The 18,870-nt window shown below is 36.2% G+C and overlaps 2 protein-coding genes across 2 annotated transcripts; both read left to right on the top strand.

Annotated features, from left to right (window-relative positions):
- Positions 1–1,325: 1,325 nt before the first annotated feature.
- On the top strand, positions 1,326–4,702 carry LOC142624572 (small ribosomal subunit protein uS19x). Its single transcript, XM_075798182.1, has 4 exons — positions 1,326–1,454; positions 1,542–1,690; positions 1,804–1,861; positions 4,247–4,702. Exons 1-4 carry the CDS (start codon positions 1,452–1,454, stop codon positions 4,493–4,495), a joined length of 459 nt encoding a protein of 152 aa, XP_075654297.1. The 5' UTR covers positions 1,326–1,451; the 3' UTR covers positions 4,496–4,702.
- Positions 4,703–15,656: 10,954 nt separating this feature from the next.
- Positions 15,657–16,283, top strand: LOC142624955 (uncharacterized). Its single transcript, XM_075798675.1, has one exon. It carries the CDS (start codon positions 15,657–15,659, stop codon positions 16,281–16,283), a length of 627 nt encoding a protein of 208 aa, XP_075654790.1.
- Positions 16,284–18,870: the final 2,587 nt, after the last annotated feature.

The raw sequence follows: 18,870 nt of genomic DNA, 5'->3' as shown, positions 1-18,870 counted from the left end.
GGGAAAAATAAAGTTTTTAGGAGCTATTGTGGGGGTAAAAGCTATTGAATAAATGTTTGGGCTTTGGGCCTGATCGGTTAGTACCAGTCTGTTTTGATCAGGGCCTTTAGGCCCACAAGTCAATCCGCACTGTAGTAGTCCGAGGAGTTGTTCGAGGAGGAGTGTCTCTTCGGACAGGTCCAACAATGACCCTGGGACTTGCTAAATGGGTTAGAGGCAGAACTCTAGAAGAACTGGTGGGTAAGAGGGGATCACCCTTTAGAAGCAGGGACATGTGAGAAATATCTAAGGAAAAAGCTGCTACCACCACATTAAAGGCCCTGCATCTACCTCCCTAGCTGCATTAATGGGAAAATGACCTCTGAACAGTAGGATTCAGCTTCCCTGCTATTATTTGAAGACTTTAAGAAGGTGGTGGATATGACAAGTATCCAAGGGGAAGATTTGTATGACACGTGGATGAACTAGTGAAGAAGAAGTATATAAGGAAACGAGAGAGGAAAGAGAAGGAGGATCTGCACTTTCTGCTAAGAAAAATAGGAACTAAGAATTGTAAACGTTGGCATAGAAAGAGAATTTTTATACAAATCGTCATCGGCTTACGTCTGAGGAGGCCCCTTTGTTATATTCGTTTACCATTTGCATAGATTGTGATACTCTAGTCTATTAGTAAAACTTCCAACATCCCGAACCTAGATTTCAAATCCATACTCTACAAATTTTATTGTATAAAACTCATTGGGCCTGAGCACAACACTTGTTTTTGGATCTGGGTACAATTGTGCACTTACACCATCCATAAAATTTATATTATAAAATATTTGAAAATCTCTTCATTAGTCTACAATTTTTTGTCATTCTTAATATACACACTAAAATTTGTGATTAGATATTATTAAGTATATGATTTATTATTCCATAAAAAAAAAAAAAATTATTTATTAACTCATGTGTGTAAAATTTTAATATTGAAAAAATTGGGATTTAAAATTTTAAACATTTTACCATATTTATTGATCTCTACTGATCTTAATAATTTGGAATTTGTTTTAACCCAAATTCTTTCTAACCCAAACACCCGGTATAAATATAATTCATATTGGCAGAGTTAAACCGAATCCATCTGACTCAACCAGTTTGCGCCTACCACAGGATAGCATAACACTACAAACAAACATCACCACTAGGGGACTAGGGGAATCTTTCTGAAAATTGCGTCCTATTCTATAATTTTGCAAAGTATCAGACTTTAAACAAACTCGAACAAATATACAGGTCCTTATCTGCAAACATTACTCAAATCTAGGGCTAAACTCCCACACCACCCTATATATATATATATAATATATTTTTACCATTTGCAAAATCCTCTAGTCCCTCGAAAAACCCTAGCGGCCAGAGATCCAAGCCGAAGAAGCTTCACCTTCAACTAGGGTTTCTCTGATTCAACAATGGTGAGCTCCCCTCAAAATCTCTCTCTCTCTCTCTCTCTCTCTCTCTGTGACTCGCTTTCTTACTCTGTGTATGTGTGGGTGTTTCAGGCGGACGTTGAGACCGATGTGGCGGCGGCGGGAATGCCGAAGAAGAGGACGTTCAAGAAGTTCAGCTTTAGAGGAGTCGATTTGGATGCTCTTCTCGACATGTCTACCGATGAGCTCGTCAAGCTCTTCCAAGCCCGTGCTCGTAGAAGGTACTTGTTGTTTTTCATTTTTTAGGTTTTACATGAGAATGTAAAGCAATCAAATGGGTCTGATTTTGTTTTTGTTTTTGTTTTTTTTTTTTGTGTGGTATTTATAATGTCAGGTTTCAGAGGGGTTTGAAGCGTAAGCCTATGGCTCTCATCAAGAAGCTTCGTAAGGCGGTAATTGCGTCTTAACCTTTTGAATGATTTTTTTATTTGATAATGAGTGTGCTGTTTGTGAATGGTCTTGTGGGTTTTTTTTTTATTTGGTTTTTATTTTGTGTTGTTAGTTGATTGATGATTTGATGTGGAATGGTGAGGGGGTTTTGATACTCTCAGTTTGGAATGTGGAAATGACTACACTGTTGTCTAGTTTTGTTTGTAACTTGAAGTGGTATTCGTCTTTTTATGGATTATAGTAGCAGGAGGGAGTTTTATCTGGGGGTAGTAATAGTTGCAGTGTCTTGTATTTGATGAATAAGGGTCACCTTGATATATTTATATAGATGTGGTTATGAGATTGTAGAGTTACACCATGGGATGGGATGTTGGAGTTTGTTTTAATGTACTTGTATGGAGGGCAAGAAGGTCAATTGGACTTCCGAAATGGAAGTGTGGAGCAGGGAGAAACTTTGTTGCTGATCAGAGGATATTGGCCCCTGTATGTTTTCTGGTTGCTTGTGAGGATCTGTTAATTTTCTTGTACAGTATGTTGTCACTTTAAGGACCTAAAATTTAGTATGTTGGTCCATATGATTTGGTTATACCCACCTTTGTGGGTTGTGATTTAGTGTGCATTTGATTTTGCGAGTTCTCTTGGAAGGAAAAAATAGCTGTTTGAGGTTTGACAGAAGGAATTTCCATAATTGCAAGTGAATATTACCCTGTAGCTGTCTGTGTAAAGTGTAAGGCATTGGGAATGATTGGTCTTTTCAACTTGGACAAAATTCTATTTCAAGTTATTGAGTTTGTGAATGTAACACTGTTGAATTAGTGGCTGTAAATCTTAGTTCTCATTAGCTCATGATCACTGACTGGCAACCTGGTAGTTGAACGAAGATGAGTTTTTATTGTACTATTTATAAGTTCTGACTTGGCTTATTTTCTCAAGAAAATTTAGTTGCTCTCTTTTACAAATTTGTATTCATATTATTAGTATATCTTACTTGGACTATTGCCTGTTCTCATTTTCTACATGTTCCTTACCATAAGAAATTGAATTTCAGTGCCCTTTTAAAGAATACAAATCTTTTGTCCCACTTTTTTTGTGTTCAACTTCATGCTCCACTAATCATGGTATCCCATGTGGTAATTAATTATTATTATTATTATTATTTTATTCATTTTAAAACTTAGGTTATTTTATAAGGCAAGTAAAATGAAAACATGGCAAGTTGTGATTGATAGAGTATATAGTGGAACACAAAAGCGGGTGTTACGTTTGAAAAAGTTGATGGGGAGGACTGAATTATGGTGTGGGCTTTTTTTTTACAATACAATATATGATTTCAAATGTTGCTCTCTATCAGGAATGTTACATAGATTTAGTCTAAAAACATTATGAAAAGGGCTCTGCTTAACTCTATTCTTGCTGCTGTATTTTATGTAATATATCTGTAATCTACGAGTCCATTTTAGTCAAAGGTGAGCTGGGCACTCACCTAGGTGCTACTGAGGTGCTTGCCTTAGAGTCTAGGCTAGCAAGGCGACCACCTCAAGCCGTGAAAAAGGCACTAAGCTGAGAGACTCGGGTTTTTTTTATTTATATTATTTTAAAATTTTATGTGAAAACCTATCATTAAATTATTAATCTAATAGGCATGTTTTAAAACCTATTGTTAGATAAATTAATTTACAAAAGTTTGTTGTAAAAACTTATTGTTAGATTAATTAATTTATAGTAGAAGCCTGTTTAAAACCTATTGTTGGAATAATGAATAGAGCCTAAACCACATTAATCCTATTTTGAATTCATTTGATGGACCTAATTTCTTCGTGCACGTCACTAGTTACATATGACTTAAGTTCTATATGTATAAAAAATATATATTTAGAATTCGGAGCCTTGCTTTACGTGGACATGCCTTTTTGTCGACTCACGTCTTTGGAAATACATGGTCTTGGTGCCTAAAGGTTGCCTTTCACTTTGAATACCTTGGACCGGTCACTTCATTATATCTTGGTTTTTTAAGCATATCTTTTATTGGTTGGTGCTTATCTGTTTCTCACAGTTGCTTTGATTTAATTTCAGACTTGGGTCAGTTGAGATGTAAATTGGCTACAGATTCAGCTATGCTTGTTATGCCTTTTGAAATGTGTTAGCATATCATCTTTCACTTGAATTTAACTAATTTGGCTATATATTTCTTCCTAACCTGTTTTTTTTTTTTTTTTATATATATATATATAATTTTCTTCCTATGTTATTCCTTGCACCACACTGTTGACCAGTTGGTGGAATTTATTTGGAGTGTGTTTCTGCTTTTTGTGAAATTTAAATGGTTTAGAGCCTTGGACAATTTCAATTCATACTAAAGCGATATATTTCATGGTTCTTTGGATCAGAAAAGGGAGGCTCCACCTGGTGAGAAGCCAGAACCAGTCCGTACCCACCTCCGAAATATGATCATTGTTCCTGAAATGATTGGAAGCATTATTGGGGTTTACAATGGTAAGACCTTCAATCAAGTTGAAATCAAGCCTGAAATGATTGGGCATTACCTTGCTGAGTTCTCAATCTCCTACAAGCCTGTCAAGCATGGTAGACCTGGTATTGGTGCCACCCATTCATCAAGGTTCATTCCTCTCAAGTGATTGTTACTGTATGCCCTATATATTTAGTCTTTGTTACTTCCTAAGAATTCTATGTTGATCAAATTTTTGTTTGCTACTCCAGCTACATTTTAATTTTCCTATGTTGTTGAACCCTTTAGATGGAACTTCAGCTTATAGTGTGAAAGTTGGTGCGATTGATGTTTGGGAATAGTTTTATATTTGGCTTAATCTTTTCGAGTGCTTTCATCTCTAGTCTGTGCTTCAAATGATCCAGATTTTGCATGTAGCTGTTTGGATAGAACTAATTTTGCTGAAACTGAAAACTAAAAACACTGTAACAAAATAAATTTTAAATGTGTGAATAGTGCTGTGGGACCCATTTTTAATGAAAAAGTTGCTGAAAAGTGAAATTTGTGGGACTCATGAACAGTGCATTTGTGCACTGTTTATGGCTGAAAAGTCAATACATGCGGCTGGGTTTAAAAAAAAAAAAAAAAACAGAAGCAAAAACGCTGACGTGGACGCAGGAACGCGGATCCAAACACCCTCATAATATCCCTACTTATTCATTCCTTTATTATACGCCCCAAGCATAAGTAGAACTCATCAGAGTAAGCATTGAAATCCGTATTGGCAGCCTTTGTATTGGTAGATGGATGATTCATGATTCTATATGGACACAAATACGCAATTCTGCTGAACAATAACAAATACGAAATCAACCTTGAAGTGTGTTTGGAATGGCGTGGGTTTTTCTGAAAAGCAGATAACAAAATTTGATTGTGAAAGGGTCAAGATTCGGTAATTGTAGAATACTCTCAAAGTTACTATAAATGTGTACTTCTTTCACATAATTATGGGTTTGGCTAATTAAATTTATGTTGAGAACTACAATTGTGGCAATTTATGTGAGAGGAGTATGCATTTATGGTACTTTGAGAGTATTCAACAATTCTTCCTCATGAATTGAGGTGACAAAACTGACAATGAATGTGATTAGTGTTACAATCAAGGGAGTCAATATTGTACCGGAGAGCGGTATGGTAAAAAAAAAAACAAATATTTTGGTATCCGTGTTTCGGAGTTATCACTAATATCTTAAAAATCTCAAATAATATTTATATATGCATTTAATTGTTTAGTTATTGTACAAATAAAAAAAAAAAAAAAAAAAATCTTATTTTGACTTTTACCCATACAATAACCCAAACTCTACCTTAATCAAGATAACATTTTATTTTTCTCTCCTTAGTTTATACTTTTTTTCTTTTTAATCTTTACCTTGAAGATTCTATTTTGGGCCGAAATGTATTTGAAGCGAGACGAAATAGAGGTGTACCTGTACCGGATTGGGTGTTGGAATGAAAAATACCGGCTATACCGGTCAGTACGGTACCGTATCGTCTTCCTTGGTTGCAACATACCAAATAAATGTTTACTTATGTTTAATGTGATTGGTCATACAATAGTTTTTAAAGGTTTTTCTTTGTTCAGTTTTAAGTGTCAAGAGTCTTGTAGTTGAATTGATATAGTTTATGCACAAAGTACTTGGGGTTTGGAGGGGAGGAATTTGAGCTACAGGTTTGTTACATGTTGTAGCTATTTCAAAAAAAAAAAAAAAGTTTTTAAAGTTTATATGGTAAATACTAACATTACTAAAAAAAAAAAAAAATTAGTATTAACATTACTGAAAAAAAATTTAGCTTTAGAATGTTCTTTATTAGCAAGTTCAATGTATTCCTAACATTGATTCTAAAAAAAAAAAAAAAAGTATTCCTAACATTACTTAAAAAGTATTTATTTTAGAATGCTCTTTATCAGCAAGTTGAAAATACGCTATTTGCTGAAAATATGATATTTGGTCCGCAACATGAAAAATGGAAGTAAGAAAAAGTTGAGCATAAAAAATGGTATAAGAAAAACTTAAAATACTAGTAAGTACGAGTATCTTATGAATTTGAATGAAAAAAAAAAATCGGGATTAAAAAGAATGATTGTGTTAAAACATTTCTTTTTTATAATCTTTAAATTTCTTAGTGTCATCATGTTATTTTCTTATTATAATTTTATGAGATAAATTTAATACACTTAGGATTTGTTTAAAATCTGCTTATTTTGTTGAAATTGAAGACTTTTTGCTGAAAATACTGTAGATAAAGTAAAAGTTAGCTGAAATAGTAAAGTGAGACCTATGAATTAGGGGTGGCAAAATCTGACACGACCCGCAATCTCGACACGACTAAATCCGTTTATAAATAAGTCATGGGTTGAGGCTAAATGAGCTTGGGTCATATTCGGGTTGACACAGCTAATCCGTTTAATAAACGGGTCGTGTTTATGTTTAATATGAGAACCCGTCTGACCTGTTTGACTTGTTTAACTTATAAAATGATTAGTTATTTTGATATTATTGCTTAATTGATAGTTGTTTTTATATGTTTATTACTATGTTTATAGTTGTAATTGTACTTAATTTTAGATATATGGAAATTGATAAAAATTATATATGTTTGGTATGACCTATTAATCAAATAGATTATTAAATGGGTCATTTGTATTGATTTTTATATGACTTGTTAATTAAACGAGTTAAACCTATCGGGTCGGGTCAACCTGTTTAATAAACAGGTCGTGTTTAGGTTGAGGGTTCTTAACATGTTTACTAAACAGGTCAGGTTGGGTCAACCCATATAGCCGAATACACATGGCTCGACACGACACAACACGAACCTGACCTGTGAACACGAATTGCCACCCCCTATTATGAATAATATCAAAAAGTGCAGTGGGACCCATGAATAGTAGCAAAAATAAACTGAATAGAAAAATAAGTTGACTTTTTAGGCTGGAGCCAAACGCACACTTAGAGATAAACTTCTTTTGAAAAATTAAATCTCTTTTCAAATATCAAAATCCTTTCAATTTGTGAGTTTTAATTAGCTCAACTGGTAAAGTCTCTAATGATTGTATAAGAAATTTGAGGTTCAATTTCCGCTGCACAAAAAAAAAAAAAAAAAACCCTTTCAATTTTGTTTTTCAATGCTAAAACAATCATTCGATTTATGAATTAATTTTACTCTCCAATATAATTTTAGATCTAGAAATTTAATCCAATGACAATATATGACATGAATTTTGGAAATACTTGCCATGATCAATTTTGATTTTGATGCAACATTAACGTGTGTATGCAATTTATGATTTGAATGTTTGCTAGAAGTGCAATTGGTCACTACCGGTCTAAAAGATTGGTTTTTATTGGGCAAAATGGGTGTCTAACTTCTTTGTACCTTGTAACCTAATCCTTGAATCTAGATCTAGGGTTTTAGATTAGTGCTTTATTCAATGTAATTTTTACTTTGATAGAATTTGACTAGGACTCAAAGTCTGATATTTCGATCAAATGTAACTGGACCTAAAGCCTTATCATTTTTATAGCATTTAATTTTACCTTCAATCATTAATTCTTCAATTCAATTTTCGTTTTTTTTATTTTATTTTTTGTTCTTTCATTTGTAAATAAAATAAGTGGCAACTTTCATTATACAAGTCTTGCTCTAGGGGGAAAGACATTACAAGTAGGCTTCTCAATATTAAAGAGGCGTTTTCGCGATTTCTCACAATTAGACATGAATATCACATTCAATTTATTTAAAACAGAATGTTGACAATGTGCTTGACAGTATCCAATATCAAAACCTATAGAATAGATAAAATAACCAAGTAAGAGACAAACCACTATAATTCAATATAAAATTCAACTCTCACGTGAAATCAATTTTGGTCTTGAATGCCCCAAACAACATAGCCTTAAATCTCAATTATACCACCCTATAAAATTGAATGATTCAAAATCCCTAAACAATAATATTGTTAAATAACTCAAACAAAACAGTTCAGTGTGAAAGGCATTTGATATTGCAAGTCTTGTTACAGCAGGTTTGATATTCCTCCAATTAAATCTGAAATTATAGAACCAAAAAAAGTGAAAAATTACTCAATAAAATGAAAAATGTAGAGCTATAAATATATATGGACAAAACTTATGTACAGTGCCATAAGTGCTGTTTCTTAGGTTCTCTTTTTAAGATTCTACTATATAGCTACTTAACTTAAAAAATACACTTCCATCTATGAGAAAAAAACCACATGGCAGAATCTTAAAAGATGAACTTAAGGAATAGTACCTAAGTACCGTACCTAAGTCTCTCTCTCTCTCTCTCTCTCTCTCTCTCTCTCTCTCTCTCTCTATATATATATATATATATATATATATATGTATGTAAGTATGTTTAATAATGCATGATAAGAAAATAATTAAATATAAAAGTTTTGGCTAATTTAAAAGTTACAGCCTAACTGTAAATTTGGCATATTTTTAGTTTCATCCCTTTTTTTTTTTTTTTTCATTTCAATCCTTCACTTTATATTGTTTTTAATTTAGACCTTTTTTCTAGTTCTTTATACATTGTGTAGTTACTAGTTAGGTGCCTACAAACCATATTTTGCCATTTTTAATATTTTGTAACCAAAAATAAATTACAAAATTATTTAATAATAAAAATTGCCAATTTTTTTTTTATTTTTTATTTTTTATAGTTTTTCTCATCTCCTTCCCCATCCTTATCTCTCTTTATATAAACCGGTGGAGTCACTACTAATGTTGCCATAGGTCGCAAAGATTGTGGTGGTTGATTTTTCAGTTGTAGTAGTTTGTTTTGGTGGTGTGGTGCCTGGTGTTGGTGTTGGTGTTGCTGTGGGAGTGGAAGGTTGGGATGGTGGCGCATGGATCATGGGTTTGAGTGGGCATTTCATTGGAGAAGGTATTTGGTATCAAATGATACCACGTCAATTGTGTCAAAATTCATTAAATAAAGGACATGTCAGCAAAAAATACTACTCCATTAGCAAATGAAAAACATGTAAGTGGGTAGTTATTTTTACACAAATGCTTCTTGTTTATTGGATTTTGATATGGTATCATTTAATATAAAATACTTTTTCATTTAATATAAAATACAGAAGTTTATAACTTCAATCAACAAGCACATCGTCAATATACATGATGAAATTGTTCATACACAACGAAAATAAAAACATTGTTCATACACAATTAAAAATAAAAACCCTAAAAACCACGTGTGGGAAACTTGAGAAACAACTTCAGCACATCTAAGCAATCACAGAAGGACATGTGTCAAGATGAGACCTGAAATGTCCTTCACAATAAATACGACAGGCATAGAAATCAAAGCAATTTGACCTTCCATATTCCAACCACGTCTGTAAATACGATGATTGGAATAGATGGGTGACTGAAGAGGAGAAAAACCATCCTTGTCCATGTAATAAATGAAGAAGAGAAAAACCAGAATCGTCCAAGTAATGGACTACCACATCGAACATTAAATGAAACCAACGAACCAATGGGCAAAAGATTATTGAATTTTATAATGCTCCATCATTCATTATTCAGAAATGACATGAGTAACAATTAACATGCCAGACAAGCAAAAGTGAAACCAACGAACCAACAGGCAAAAGATTATTGAATTCTATAACACCCCATCATTCATTACCAATGGATCCATAATCATAAAGAGAGGCATTTACTCCCATCATGAGGGGCAAAGAACTATAAAAAGTTATAGACAATCAGGGTAAAGGTACGCAACATATGCACAACAACTCTCTAGCCAAATAGCAATTTCTCTGTACAATTGAGCTTTGATCTTACTGACTAGCTCGTCGGAGGCTCTTTGGCACACACCACACTAGTGTATCCTAAGTCTACTTATTCCTTTTTGTAGGATTTCACGATCACTGACTTGATGTTGTCCATCTATATTGACGAGGAGTTCAACTGACGATTTTTAGCATCATCAATAATCATAGAAATGATTGGCAAGACAATTCAAAAGATAGGAGCGACAATTGTATTCACCTTATGTATACTTATCTATTTTTTCTTGATAGAGACGGAAATATTCCCCATCCATCTCATCAGTGGAAGTCTTGAAAGGATTCTTATTAGTGAGAATGTAGGCGGCCTTGAGAAGACTTAAATAAAAGATGAACTTCTATTTCTAGCTCTTGAAGTGGGCTCCGTAGAAGTGAAAGGGTAAGATCTCCAATAGTTACACAATAATAATGGAAATAGCATAAGATAAATTGAATAAAAATACATAATATTATCTATTTTAAAGAGATACACAACACTATTTGTTTTGAGGTGCAACACTTGCTATCTTTAAAAGATTCAAGCTGCTCAGTGGGCCTCACAAAATTGATGATCCAGATTAATCTACTGTTTGGTAGAAGGATTCAAGAGACTGATTTGATTGACACCTCCTCCCTTCACCTTCCCTCTGAGCACATATTTCACCCATTATCTGCTTCAATACATTAATTACGACACTTAAAAATAATAAAAGAATCTCTTTCATTTTCAATGTATGATTAAACATTTTGATCAATTCCTTATTTTTCGTATTAACTCTTACATCTTTATATTTAATTTGCTATTTTTATCCATTTTTAATCATATAACGTTAAAATGACACAACGCTTCTTATGTTCATTTGATTAAAAAAGCGAAGTTTCAAGCAGAATCCTTTGTTGTTTTAATGTTTCACATATTAAGAGATGAGGTAGTTCTATAATTTCCTCTCCCACATCATATAGCCTTTTCCACTAGCTGCGATATTTTACAGCAATAGAAATCCTTTTTTTTGAGAAGAACAAAAATCTAAAATTAGTATTCCCAAGATTTTATTAGGTAGTAGACCTGTGCACATGCATACACACCTATTTTCAATTTTAAGTTAAAAAAAAGTTGAGACTATTCCTCTTGCTATAGCAATTGCATTAGTTCCACCAAATTTTTCCGTCTATTTTACACTATGAACCTATTTTTTCCATTTTATACTGCCACTTTTTCAAAGCAACCACATCAGTTCATCTATTTTACAATTCTCTCTATTTAAATAATAATAATTTTTTAATTTATTATTTTATTTTTGTCCCTATCTTTTGATCTTTTCTTTTGTACTTATCTTTTTTTCTTTGTCCTTATCTCATCTCGTTGACCAATTTTTTGTCCCTCTTCTACTTCTTTTTCTTCCTTTTACAGTAACTTCTCCTTATTCCTTTCAAGGTCACGGTCAGATCACCTCCCTCTACAAGCATCTTCTTCTTTTTCCTCTCATGGTCAAATCACTTATCCACCATGATGAGTTAGAAATTTATGGTCGTCACTACGCGAAGATCGTCATTTTCCCAGAGAAGACGTTAAGCATTTATTACGCTCATTGATGACGAAACGTAACAGACGGAGCAATGGTCATAGAATGAGCTATGAACTTCAGAAAAAGATTCTGTAACGCACTAGCCATTGAGCATAAATACAGTGATTCATTGCACATTGATTAGGCATTATAAAAGAGAAAGCACCAGAAACCTAAGGTACGACCAATCATACACACAAATACTCTACAAAATCCCTTTCAACTCATTTTCTCTCTAGAATCTTTCTCCCTTATTGACTTAAGCATCAGAGGCGGTTTGGCTAACGACACACCGGTGTGTTACTCTTCCACCCAGTTCATTTTGCAGGATTCTCATCTACAGAGACGACCCCATCCATAGCATCATCCATCCGGTACGACGAGGAGCTCAACTGTTGATTTTTTGCATCATCAGTTTGGCGCCGTCTATGGGGACACTAATCATACAAGCCATCTTTCCCAGTGACAAAAGAGTTCCTCGAAATACGAGATGGAATCAAAGACCGCACCTCAGCCAGATGATGTGCAACAATAACAAATCCAAGCCCTCTTGGCTAATGTGGAGGAGTTGACTTGCCAGAATGAAGAATTACGAAAGATAATGGAGTCTCAAAATGCAGAACGTCGGTGAACAGGTGACAACCAAAATGAAGAAGAATCAGATTCTCAAGCCAGCAGGCGAGATAGAACTTCAGGAGAAGATTCCACCAAGGTGGAGAATGAGCTTTGTAACATGAGAAAGGAGATAGACGAATTGAAAAGCGCTATGAAGGACAAAGGCAGAGAGAATTTGGATGGAATGATTTGAAGGACGGATTCACCATTCACTAATGAAGTGCTAAATCGTCCCTTTCCACCAAAATTCTGTCTCCCATGTTTGGAGTCGTAGGACGGTTCTAAGGATCCCATGGATCACATGGAATCATTCAAGACGCTGATGCTGTTGTAGATGATCCCAAACAAAGTAATGTGTAGGGCATTCCCAACAACACTGAAGGGAGTAGCTAGGGTATGGTTCAACAAGATACCCCTTGGAACTATTGCTGATTTTGAACAATTCAACAAGGGTTTTGTTCATCATTTCATTGGGGGGCAAAGACACAAAAAGCCAACTAGCCATCTTCTCAACATTCAGCAAGCAGAAGGAGAATCACTAAGACAGTACATCACCCGGTTCAATAAGGAGGTACTACAGGTAGATGAAGTTGAAGATCAAGTTATCCTAACAACTTTCCAAGCAGGGTTGCTGCCATGAGATTTCTTCTTCTCAATCACTAAAAGCCCACCAAAAACAGTCACAGCGTTGCTCCGTAAAGCTTAAAAGTATATGAATGCAGAAGATACAATGCTCGCAAAGGAAATGAAAGGAAAAAGGAAAAGAGACGAAGGAACAGGCAACAATCATGATAAGAAGAAAGAAACATGAAGTGTTGGGTAGACCACAGGGAACAAGAAGGGATTCCTAGATAGGAAACCCAAGTTCACTAACTTCACTCCTCTAATAATGCCAATTGAGCAAGTCCATATGCAAATGAGGGACGATCCCTCCCTGCAATGGCCGAAGCCAATTAGCACTCTAGTAGAAAGAAGAGACAAAAGCAAGTACTATAGGTTCCACCAGGACCACGGGAACTGTACCGATGAATGCAGGTATTTGAAAGACCAGGTGGAGACTTTAATCTGGCAAGGGAAGTTACAGAAGTACGTTAGAAAGACGGAGCCCTACTGGTACCAACGGAAGGACAAACATGATAGAACTCTGGAGGTGGGGGATAGCAAGCTGCCTGCAGGAGAAATAAAGACGATATCGGGAGGACTAATAGCAGGCGGAACACTGAAGTCCCTGAAAAAAGCACAGGGAAGAGAAATAAACAGTGTCTATTCATGGCTCCTCCAGTGAAGATGTCAAAGAATGATGAGCCAGATATTGTCTTCTCAGAGAGAGACGGTCGTGGCATCAAACAACCCATGACAACCCACTAGTAATCATGCTCAGAGTAGAAGAGTTCAACATCCACCGGGTGCTCATTGACAACGGAAGCTCAGCAACTATCATCTACTTGCTTGCGTTTTAGCAAATGAAGCTGGATAAGAAGAGGGTCAAGCCTTTCACCTTGCCTCTGGTAAGCTTCACAGGGGATAGAATCATCTCCAGAGGCATCATCACTCTAATAGTAATTGCAGGAACTTATCCAGCATAGGTCACCTTTCCTCATTGTTGATTGCCCTTCAACATACAACATTATCCGGGGAAGACCTGCACTCAACAGACTAAGAGCAGCAATGTCAACATATTACTTGAAAGTGAAGTTTCCAACAGCCCATGGGGTAGGAGAAATTGGAGGAGACCAAGTTTTGGCAAGAGAGTGTAACTAAGCTGCCTTAACATTTGGGGAGAACCACATATGGGTGATCAATGAACCAGAGCCCATCCCTGAACCTTCAGAAACACCACAAGAAGTTGAGATCATCCTAGGAGATTCGACGAAGATATTGAAGATTGGAACAACACTCCCAACTTCAGAGAAAGAAAAGATGATTTCCTTCTTGAGGGCAAACCAAGATGTCTTCACTTGGAAACACTAGGATATGCTTGGGATTGATAGGAAGATCATACATCATCATCTCAACATCAATCCAGAATGCAAAGCAGTACAGCAGAAGTGGAGAATATTTGCACTAGAGCGCAACAAATCTGTAATTGAAGAAGTAAATAAGCTACTAGAAGCTGATTTCATTAGAGAAGTCTTCTATCTAGATTGGCTAGCAAATGTGGTCATGGTAAAGAAGAGCAATGGCAAGTGGAGAATGTGTGTTGATTTCACAGACTTGAACAAAGCTTGCCCAAAAGATAGCTTTTCCTTGCCGAGGATTGACCAATTGGTAGACTCAACTGCTGGACATAAACTCTTGAGTTTCATGGACACATTCTCTAGATACAACCAGATTCTTACGCATGAAGATGATCAAGAAAAGACCTCGTTTGTTACCAGCCAAAGGTTGTATTGTTATAAGGTTATGCCCTTTAAATTAAAGAACGCAGGAGCCACATACCAAAGATTGGTAAACCGCATGTTCTCTCACCAGATTGGAACAAATGTGGAGGTGTACGTAGACGATATGTTGGTGAAAAGCAAAGATGAAGCCAATCACTTGGACGACCTAAAAGAAACCTTCGGCACACTACGTAAGTATAATATGAGATTAAACCCTGCAAAATGTGTTTTTGTTGTCGCCTCAGGATAGTTCTTAGGATTCATGGTGTCCCAATGAGGTATAGAGGCAAATCCAGACAAAGTGAAGGCAATAATCGAGGTCAAGTCACCAAAAACAGTGAAGGAGGTGTAAAGCTTAATAGGATAGGTTGCACTCCTAAACAGATTCTTCTCTAGGGCGACGAACAAATGCATGCCATTCTTCAAGGTATTGAAAAAAGCTTTTCAGTGGATTGACAAATGCGAAGAAGCCCTTGCCAAGTTAAAGGGGTACTTGATGAAGCCACCTCTGCTAAGCCCCTCGGTGATAGGAGAGAAGCTGTACCTCTACTTAGCAGTATCCAACACTGCAGTAAGTTCGACATTGATTAGAACGTATAGAAGCCCGTTTATTACACCAGCCAGGCATTTCAAGGAGCAGAGGCAAGTTACCTAAGGATGGAAAAGATAGCTTTCGCATTACTAGTAGCCTTTAGAAAGCTCCATCCTTATTTCCAAGCACACCCCATCATCATTATGATAGACTAACCCATAAGAAAGACGATGAACAAGATAGATGTAGCAGGGCGACTCATTCAATGGGCAATTGAATTGGGTCAATTTGACATCGAATATCAGCCTCGAGCAGCAATTAAAGCATAGGTGCTAGCAGACTTCATTGCAGAATTCACTTACCCCTATAAGGAAGAAGAACCTCTTATGGAAACATGGACGGTCCAGACAGATGGGTCTGCCACAAAGAAAGAAGGAAGAGTAGGAGTAGTGCTCATATCTCTAGAAAAAGAAACATTGAAGTATGCAGTTAGATTGCAGTTCCCACCAGCGAATAATGAGGCAAAATACGAAGCATTTCTAACAAGGCTAAATCTAGCAAAGGCTCTAGGAGCAAAGAACCTTTTCGTCCAAGCTGATTCTCAGCTAATAATTGGACAAGTGAAAGGAGATTATGAAGCTAAAGAAGAAAGGATGCAGAAGTACTTGAAGATTGTCCAACGACTCTCACAACATTTTGATAGCCTAGATTTTGTGCAAATCCCAAGAACCAAAAACGCAGAAGCTGACTTCCTAGCGAGATTGGCCTCGTCAAACGATTATGATGCAACATTCGAACTATGTATAGTGATAAGGGGGCAGCCAAGCACAGAAGGTGAGGAAGTTCTAAAGATAAAAGAACAAGACGAGCGGATGACTCCCATTGTCTGTTACTTGAAAGAAGGATGGCTCTCTGAAGATAAGATGGAAGCAAGGAAGATACAGATTAGAGCAGCTCGCTTCGTCATTATTGATGACGTGCTATACGAACGAGGATACTCACTCCATATATAAGACGAGCCAGCTCAGAAGAAGCAGATTATGTGCTCTACGAGATACACGAGGGAATTTGTGGAAATTACGCTGGGGCAAGATCCTTAGCAGGAAAAGCACTCAGAGTGGGATATCACTGTCCCACCTTACAAAAAGATGCATACAACATTGTTAGAGAATGCGATAAGTGTCAACGCTTCGCAAATGTCCAAACGAGACCGGAAGAGTCAATGACACCCATATCCTTACCATGGCCTTTCGCCCAATGGGAAATTGATATTATGGGTCCATTCCCTCTAGGGAAGAAGTAACTTAGATTTCTGATCGTCGCAATTGATTACTTCACAAAATGGGTAGAAGCAGAATCAGCGACGACGATAACAGAGGCTAAAGTCACAAGCTTCGTGTGGAAAAACATCATCTGCAGGTTTGGAGTCCCACATGTCATAATGTCAGACAATGGAAAGCAGTTTGACAATCTTAAGTTTCGAAAATTTTGCCAAGACTTTGGAGTCAAGAATCACTACTCTTCTCCAAGACACCCTCAGGCCAATGGCCAGATAGAAGTGACGAACAGAAGCTTGCTCAAAATTATCAAAACTAGGCTTGAGGGGGCATGGCCTGAAGAATTACAAAACGTCTTGAGGGCATATAGGACGACCATAAGAGTTCCAACAGGAGAAACACCATTCAGACTGACATTTGGCACTGAGGCCGTCATACCAGTGGAAGTGGGACTGACAAGCTTTCGAGTCAAAACTTATGAAGACCAGAAAAATTAGCAGGAGTTAACAACAATCTGGACCTAATTGATGAAGTTATAGAAGAAGCCATAGCGAATGACCAAATAAAAAGAAGCAATGGCCAGATACTATAACAGAAAGGTTAAAGTAAGAATGTTCAACACAGGAGACCTCGTCCTTAGAAAGGTATCACAGGCAACAAAGGACCCGTCCCAAGGAAAACTAGGACCAGCCTAGGAAGGCCCCTACGAAGTAATCCGTCATTCCAGAGAAGGCTCCTACTACCTGAAGTCTCTAGACAGTCAGAAACTGCCTCAACCATGGAACATAGAACACTTGAAGAAGTACTACCAGTAAGGAACGCTTTACATTCCAAGTTGCCTAATCTTCATATTAGTATGTATGACAACCATTACTTTTGTCATTCATAAGATCAATAATACATGAAAGCATCATCCATACATATTTATCAATGATTATCCATGATCTATCACTATCAAAATGTGTACAGCGCTTAGGAGTCTTCCTTGGGAGACGTCTTAAGGACCTCCGTCATTAAAATTTCTAATCAAAAGCTATTCACGCACAGCCAATGACATCATAGCCATTAAAGTTGTTGATACACAACTACCAAAGTCAACTAAATTAGAGTTGTTCAAACACAACCAATATAATCGTCATTCAAGACAAAACAAAAGATGGTTAACCTAAAAGACGCTCCAACACCACGACTCTAAGTCACGAGTAGAGCGCAACACCGTCATTCAAACATGACTCAATACAAAGCTATTTAAACATAGCTAAAAAAAATACTAAGTTGTTCAAACACAACCAACACCGTCATTCAAACATGACTCGATACAAAGTTGTTTAAACACAGTTAAAAAATACTAAGTTGTTCAAACACAACCAACATCGTCATTCAAACATGACTTGATACAAAGCTGTTTAAACACAGCTAAAAAATACTAAATTGTTCAAACACAACCAACACTGTCATTCAAACATAACTCGATAAAAAGCTGTTTAAACACAGCTAAAAAATACTATGTTGTTCAAACATAACTAAGATCATCATTCAAACATTACTCAATAAAAAGCTGTTTAAACACAGCTAAAAAATACTAAGTTGTTCAAACACAACCAAGATCATCGCTAAGCTGTTCAAATATAGCTAGGAATCGTCAGTCAAATATGACTCAATAAAAAATCATTCCAACACATCCGAAGGTAAAAAGCTGGTCATATACAAGCTAAGCACGAAAAAAGCTGCTCAAATGCAAGCCAAACATAAAAGTTGTCTCAACACAACTAACATCGTCATAAAAGGTTGTCCAAGCATAAGAGAGTTATTCACTACAGCTAAAAGCAGGAAATCAATAAACCTATCTATCATCACTAAAGAAATTGTTTAACTGCCTAAAACAACGGGCCCTAAGGGATTGTTTAATCGCCCAAAACAACAGGCCCAAAGAGAAATATTTTTCTTGCCTTGCAATGAAAAAAATAAAAAATAAAAGATTACTGCTCATCAGGGACAGGGTTTGTAGAGGTTGTAACAGTGGCCTCCTTCATTACTTCTACAACGTCTGTGGCTTCCTTCGTCACATTCTCTACTGTAGCCTAAGAGGGACGATCAAACATAAGTTTCTTCTCGATGTTGTCCACAGCTAAGCTAGAGAGGTCCAAGCCAGGGTGGTGCTTTGCCATCCATTTCACGACGAGATCGAAGCCCTCCACGTAGTACTTGCACTATTTGTCAAAGTACTTGTCAGAGTCTTTGAAGTCTTGTACCACCGTGGCCTCAACGTTTTGCAGTTTCAGCTCTAGGTCACCAATTTGCTTGTCCTTTAGCTTGTAGAAGT

The sequence above is a fragment of the Castanea sativa genome, chromosome 2 (assembly GCF_040712315.1).
Source record: "Castanea sativa cultivar Marrone di Chiusa Pesio chromosome 2, ASM4071231v1".
Classification (NCBI taxonomy): domain Eukaryota; kingdom Viridiplantae; phylum Streptophyta; class Magnoliopsida; order Fagales; family Fagaceae; genus Castanea; species Castanea sativa.
The sequence above is the reverse complement of the archived record's forward strand: the minus strand, read 5'-3'. Positions and strand labels throughout refer to the sequence as shown.

Bases quoted from the DNA above. Each gene is read 5' to 3' on its own strand.
- LOC142624572 (XM_075798182.1), top strand. The intron at 1,691-1,803 runs GTACTTGTTGTT...TTATAATGTCAG, and splicing joins CAAGCCCGTGCTCGTAGAAG to GTTTCAGAGGGGTTTGAAGC. The intron at 1,862-4,246 runs GTAATTGCGTCT...TCTTTGGATCAG, and splicing joins TCAAGAAGCTTCGTAAGGCG to AAAAGGGAGGCTCCACCTGG.
- LOC142624955 (XM_075798675.1), top strand. From the start codon at position 15,657: ATGGAAACATGGACGGTCCAGACAGATGGGTCTGCCACAAAGAAAGAA.